Source organism: Aedes albopictus, chromosome 3 (assembly GCF_035046485.1).
Source record: "Aedes albopictus strain Foshan chromosome 3, AalbF5, whole genome shotgun sequence".
Lineage (NCBI taxonomy): Eukaryota > Metazoa > Arthropoda > Insecta > Diptera > Culicidae > Aedes > Aedes albopictus.
In genome coordinates this window covers 107,079,958-107,086,502 of record NC_085138.1, presented here as the reverse complement: position 1 = coordinate 107,086,502, position 6,545 = coordinate 107,079,958, and the positions used below count along the sequence as shown (strand labels likewise).

Genomic DNA, 6,545 nt, shown 5'->3' with positions numbered 1-6,545 from the left:
TCAAATTTGGTGTTCAACATTGCACTCAAATGAGCAGTTAGAAGGTCTGAAGTGCAGAGAAATAACACTTTCTTCCAGTAGTCGCACATGCCCCTCGACTTTGCGGATGATACTGATCTCATTGGTAACGATCGTAGGACAGTTGAGAAAGCTTTCGCTCCTCGAAAGAGAGAGACAGCAGGTAGTGGCAATAGACTCTACCAAGACGAAGTACATGATTGCAAGGAGGCATACCATTGGCGGAGCCAACATTTTCTTTTCTCTTACTCACTCTCCTAAACATGCAAGGGAACGAGTGGGAAGAAAGAGGAGGCAAGCTGCCTCCTCTTTCATCTATTTCTTTCTCGTGTATACATAAAATGTTGATTCTGTCAATAAGGCGTACCAAAAAGTTTAAGTGTTATTCATCAATAGGACAGATCGGTGAAGTACTAGATTTGTGGTAATAAGCTGAATTTTAGTATGGTGAGAAGATCAATTCTCCGTTTCTGCAATGAAATAGTGCAAAAAGCGTGGGTATTATGATTCCTTGTCTAATTTGATGCTGTTTGAGCAAAACTTTGGGCAATAGTATTGTTGTTTTATCCATTTCTTGCAATATAAACAACATAGTTATCCAAAGTTTTGCTCAAACATCATCAAATTAGGCAAGGAATCATAATACCCACGCTTTTTGCCCCATTTCATTGCAGAAACAGAGAATTGACTCTCCCACCATGCTAAAATTCAGCTCATTACTACAAATCTAGTACTACACCGAACGTGCCCCATTATCGATGGAAACCTAGAATGTGATATTAGACGCCGACACATGAATTAAGAGTACAAAAAAAAAACGGATACCGTCGGGCCAACCCGCACTGCTATGACTGCGTCTAATCTGATAACTTTTCTATTTGACCCCCGCTAATCTGCACTTTGATTAAACTAAAAATAATTCAAACGTCATTCTGTTCATAGAACGGGGTGGAACGGAGCTCAGAATCTAACAGCAAATAAGGTGACCAGCAGTGGGTTATTCGATGTCCATCGGGTTACTTAAAGTTCAAATTAAAATTGAACTCCGTTAGTTCAAACCAACTGGGGTAGACGATATTGTAAAATGTTTGAAATAAGAATTTGCGAAGAATTACTTCGTAAAACAGGTTTCAGTGTATTTACAACATTGTTAAAACCAATGTGGCTTACATCGTAAAGTTCAATCCTAATCATACGCTTCCAACTTCTTCTATTGCTCTCACGGTTTCATATTCGCCCTTATCCAGGGCATATAGAACGCCACTTTGGTGTACACGGACGGCAAAACACCGCAACCAGATCCATGCGAGACAATTCCAAACTGCACAAAGCTCTGCCCATGGTAGTTGGCACTGTAGCCCAGGGGTCCACCCCCATCCCCTCGGCACGCATCTGCGCCATCCGCTTCTCCCACGCAAAGCTGACTCGGCTCCAGTTGCCACCCAATGACATTCATCCAGCTCTGGCAGCCAGAACGCTCGGCCGGTATGACCACTGCTTTCCGCAAAATCTTGGAATATCGGTCCTGATCCCCGGTTGCACCCCAACCCGTTACGATGTATCTCTCGGGATTGAGTGACTCCAGGGATTTTGTGGCTGGTAAACAAATCGGTTGAATGTGATCTACGATTGGAAATGAGTAGTGTCGAGCTCTGGAAAATGTCTTAGCTATTCATTACCATCAAACGCTACATCTCTATTCAGTCGAACCAAAGCGATGTTGTGAATTCTCGATCGTGGATGAAAACGTTGGTGTCGGATAACACATTCAATGCCGTAGTCACGAACCGGTGGAGCACAATCGCTATCCTCGCCAACGCCATTACAATCTCTGTCGTTTCCAATCGTGTGTTCACCTAACCGAACCTTTAAACTGAAAATGTGTAGAAATACCAGGTGAAATTCTAAAAACCAGTTCAATTACCTAGTTACTCACGGCATTTTGCTGGATTTGACGCAATTGACTGACGTGAGAACGTAGCGTTTATTGATGAGGGTACCTGCACAAATGTTTTCTAGTTCTTGATCTGGATCTACGCTATATCTGAAAAGAGCCATCCAGGGAAACTCAAAAACGCTTGCTCTGCTACCCTGGACAATGCGGTTGACGGTATAACGGCCGCAGTTACGAGGTAGTAAGTTGGGATATGTTGCTGATGGGTCCGGCTCTATCACTTCGCAATGATCGAAATCTGGACCTGAAGGAATTAAAGCGATATACCATAAAGGATAACTATATCACAGATCGAATCAGATATTACGTAAATCCTCTGCTGTTAGTTCATCATCGGCGTTACCGAACGTAAGATTTGTTACCGACGAAATCCAAGGCAGGTACAGTTGAACATTGGTGAAGGCTCCGTAACTCTTGGTGTGGCATAGGTCATTATTATCACGCTTTTGGGAGTAGGATACAATTCCACCCAAATACCATGCGTTCGCCACTTGGAAGAATATTCCTCCGCCGCTGTCTCCATTGCAGACGTTAGTTCCATTCAAGTAGCCAGCGCAGAATATGCTTTTATCAAGAGTTGCACCGAACACATCTCGATTGCTTGCCAAACAATCCGCGATATCGATAACTGGCATTCCAGCGCTTTTCAATGTCGGAGAAGTAACGTCCTTTTCAGTTACTCCCCAGCCTATCACAGTTCCATGCTGTCCCGTAAGACTGTCGGCAACACTCACACAGGCCGGTTGAACATAATCGTTGAGTCTTGCCAAGGTGTTCAGTTCCAGGATGGCAATATCGCTCCTGAAGTCCAAGCCGGTAAAATTGGCCGGTTGATGAATTTTATAGATGCCATGCTGCTGCAGTGCCTGCGTGTTCAAATCATACAAATCGTATACTCCAAGTCGCACAAAGATCTTGCCTATCGCCAATTTGTACCGATTTCGAGGATTGATGGTGCAGTGCGCTGCCGTTAGTACGAACTGTTCACTGATAAGCGTTCCACCACAAGCGTAATTCTCCGACGGACCTTCCCTGTGGTAAATAGCTGCATGCCAAGGCCAATCACCGGCTGCAGTGTCGCGACCCTGCACTATCAGCTCGGTCTTGGAGATTTGGGGAATCCCACATTGAAGGGGATTTTCCTGGTGGGTTGAGTTGATGCTGAACAGTAATACCAGTACCAATGCAGAAAAGTATGATGTTTTCGGTCGAATCATCATGCACTTTATGTTATATTAAATCAAAAAAATAAAACACCGTCCACTCAAGTTAAACACTCGAACAGCACTGAAGCAACCAAACCTGTTGCTTTTTACTAGTTACGATTGGCTTGGCTAGGAACTTGTTTATTTCTTCTCTTGTCGACCAGGCGTTTGATGTGAACATTAGAATGCGAGCGATGCTTAAACGCAGGTGAATGACTGCAGCAGGAAGATATGCTTTTATTTGGGATTCAAAATGTTAAAACAACAAATAGTCGCGCGATCGAAAACCATAATAAGCAAGTTTTTACAACGTGTTGTACAAAATACACTAGCGCGACTACTGATGGGTCAATAATCTGATGTAAAAGAACAAAGTTTATGGACTGTATAACGGTGAATCGATAAGGAGAGCGTCCAACATAGCTCTGGTCCTCACAAGATCCTACCTCATGCTCCCACGAGTCAATCGATGACAAAGACCGCGAGCTAAGAGTTGTGTGTTTGGCTGGTAGTGCACCCTGGGCACTGTTGTCCTTCTGACTTCAGGTAGATTGAGGAGGTTCGTCTCGAGCGTCTGTTCACCAAGAAAGTGCGGCTCAAACAGCGTTTGTTCAGGGACCCAGCGGCTGAGTATGAAATTTTCCTCCACCGGAATCTATACCTAAGGTGGAAGTCCCATCACAGTGGACACCAAGACAACCAGTAATCGTATAAGATGTTGCATAAGATGATAAAGTGGAGGCCATATGCGTGCATGCCTCCATTTAGGCGCATGTAAAATGTACGCATATCGCCTCCACTTTAACATATTATGCAACATCTTATACTTTGTCTGGTTGACTGGGCAGGTGACCTTAGGCTAACAACCTAGTGTTTCCGGAACCCAAAACCCGTTGCAGATACCGAAAGTGAAAGATGACGAACTGATTCAACGGCAACGACTTTTTACGCGAAACAACGGACAAGAATAGGAACTTGGATTAACCCTAGCCCAGTAGGGTAAACTGGCACAACTAGCCAATGAGACATACCGTATAAAGTTTGGGATTCTAGAACTGAGTGAAGTCCGAACTATGGAGAACGCAGATTGGAGACGGGCCAACACTCTGGCTTACGAGGTAAACACGCTCGTCGTTACCGTGGAGTTGGATTTCCTACTCGGAGCTCACATTCAAGATGCGCTAATGAAGTGGGAACCAATTAATTGGAGGATAATTGTAGCCAGATTCAGAACACGGCTTCGAAACCTTGCCATGATCCAATGTTACATTTCATTGATTAAGTTAACATCGAATTCATGATAATACTGAATCAACAATTTGCCGCCATACCCGAGCAGAAGGGAATAGCAACAGCATAATAAAATGTGTTATTTTGGACAAATAACTGAGTAGCGGAAAAAGTTATTTTCATGTTATTTACATAACATACCCTGTTATAAACTTGTCTGTCATAAGCGACAAAATAACAAAAAATATAACAAAAAAATGTTCCTGGAAGACCTGTTCAATAACATGTTTTGTTAGTTTTAATAACAACTTAATAACAGCGAATTTTTAAAATATTTCAATAACAAATTTTGATATGAATACGTTATTGATAACAATCTGAAAACAAAATTTGCTTTTTTTCTGTTGCGGATAGGAACTCCTCCAAAGTCCCATATGCATTCAATGGGATACGCAACAATAGGATCTATTGTTAAATGTTTCAATCATAATTGGCACGCTATTGTTGTCGCAAGCGATTTATTATTGAAAACAGAGAGAAACAATAGTTTTCGTTTATTTTCCAAACAACTTACAATGAAAAACTACCGTCATTTTGAAACCCTTTATTAGGTGGTTCATTGTTTATAAGATTAATTAACATTATTACCTCATTGATTGACACATTTATCCAAGTGAATCTAAGTGGGCTCGATGCAGTGAAATCAATAAAAATAAAATGTCCTAAAATAATCAATGGAGTTCTTTATGACTTATTTTTTTTACATTTTTGTCAAAAATGTGTTGTTCATCGTTGAATTCCACCAGTTGATCCAACATGTTTCATAAAATGGCTAACACTCTATTACACTCTCTATTTTCGGGACAAAACAGGTATACTTTTCAAAGTGCTTATAAAACAAAAGGCTGATAAGTTGGCACTGTCACAGTTAAAACGTAATGTCAATAAAAGAAGAGGAACTGATGACAAAATAATATTTTCTCTTACAGTTCCTCACGGAATGCTGTGAACAACGAAAATCTCGAATGGTGTAGTTTTGATTGCAAAGCTAGTTATGTTGTAATATTAATGATCAACCATTTGTACATTCTCAATGACACAATAATAACTGAACTTGTACTACAACAAAACATGTTATTGAAATGTAATTTAAAGAAAATATACCAAGAGCACGATCATAACAAAATAAGATTTCCCAACAGAACATGTTATGGAACGGTGATGACTTAATAAGTTAATAATAACAAACCGAAATATAAAAACAGGTTTTGTGATTTCGTTGTTATTATTTTGATATTTTCCTCTGCTCGGGTAATACTCGATTTGCAGCTGCAGCTCTCCAACGTCGGTCACGCCCAACGCTCGCCAGATCACGCTCTACCTGGTCCGCCCATCGTGCTCTCTGCGCTCCACGTCTGCTTGTACCAACCGGATGGTAAGCAAACACCAACTTTGCAGGGTTGTTGTCCGGCATTCTTGCAACATGCCCTGCCCACCGTATCCGTCCAGCTTTAGCCACTTTCAGGATGTTGGGTTCACCGTAGAGTGCGGCGAGCTCGTGGTTCATCCTTCTCCGCCACACACCGTTCTCCTACATGACATCAATGATCGTCCTGAGCACGCGTCGCTCGAAAACTTCGAGTGCTTAAAGGTCCTCATCGAGCATCGTCCATGTCTCGTGTCCGCAGAGAACCACCGGTCTTATTAGCGTCCATTGGCGTAGCTAGGGGGGGTTCCAGGGGTGCCTGGCACCCCCTAGATCAAATTTGGCACCCCCTAGATTTTTTCCTTGACAGTCACCTAAATCTTAAAACTTCACACAATAATTCCAATATTTATTAATGGCACATTTGAACAAAACTTAAGCACACCCGGAATTACTTATAACTGTTGTGCGTTTGGCGTTTTGGTTATTGATAACAACAATCAACAGACTTCTCCATAGATTCCTCTAGAAATACCTCTATCTATTCGTACAGTGATTTCACTAGGCTTCCTTTATGGATTCCTCCCTATATTTCTTCAATAAACTTCCCTTAGGATACTCCACCAGGCAGTCCTGATGGGATTTACATACTAGAAAATTCTGCTAGAACTTCTATGGAAATTCTTACCATGAAGCTTCTCGGAATTCTTCT

The 6,545-nt window shown here is 41.9% G+C and overlaps 1 protein-coding gene across 1 annotated transcript; it reads right to left on the bottom strand.

Moving 5' to 3' along the window:
• Nucleotides 1-1,129: 1,129 nt before the first annotated feature.
• LOC109416038 (serine protease 7) lies at nucleotides 1,130-3,666 on the bottom strand. The gene is made up of 4 exons (XM_019690004.3): nucleotides 2,280-3,666; nucleotides 1,955-2,216; nucleotides 1,698-1,891; nucleotides 1,130-1,641 (listed from the first exon to the last, which is right to left on the bottom strand). The coding sequence occupies exons 1-4, from the start codon at nucleotides 3,190-3,192 to the stop codon at nucleotides 1,238-1,240; spliced, it is 1,773 nt and encodes a 590-aa protein (XP_019545549.3). The 5' UTR covers nucleotides 3,193-3,666; the 3' UTR covers nucleotides 1,130-1,237.
• Nucleotides 3,667-6,545: the final 2,879 nt, after the last annotated feature.

Excerpts from the sequence above, each read along its gene's own strand:
- LOC109416038 (XM_019690004.3), bottom strand. The coding sequence starts at position 3,192 with ATGATGATTCGACCGAAAACATCATACTTTTCTGCATTGGTACTGGTA. Across the intron at positions 2,217-2,279 it reads ACTAACAGCAGAGGATTTAC|GTCCAGATTTCGATCATTGC; the intron begins GTAATATCTGAT and ends TAATTCCTTCAG. Across the intron at positions 1,642-1,697 it reads TAGAGATGTAGCGTTTGATG|ATCACATTCAACCGATTTGT; the intron begins GTAATGAATAGC and ends TTCCAATCGTAG.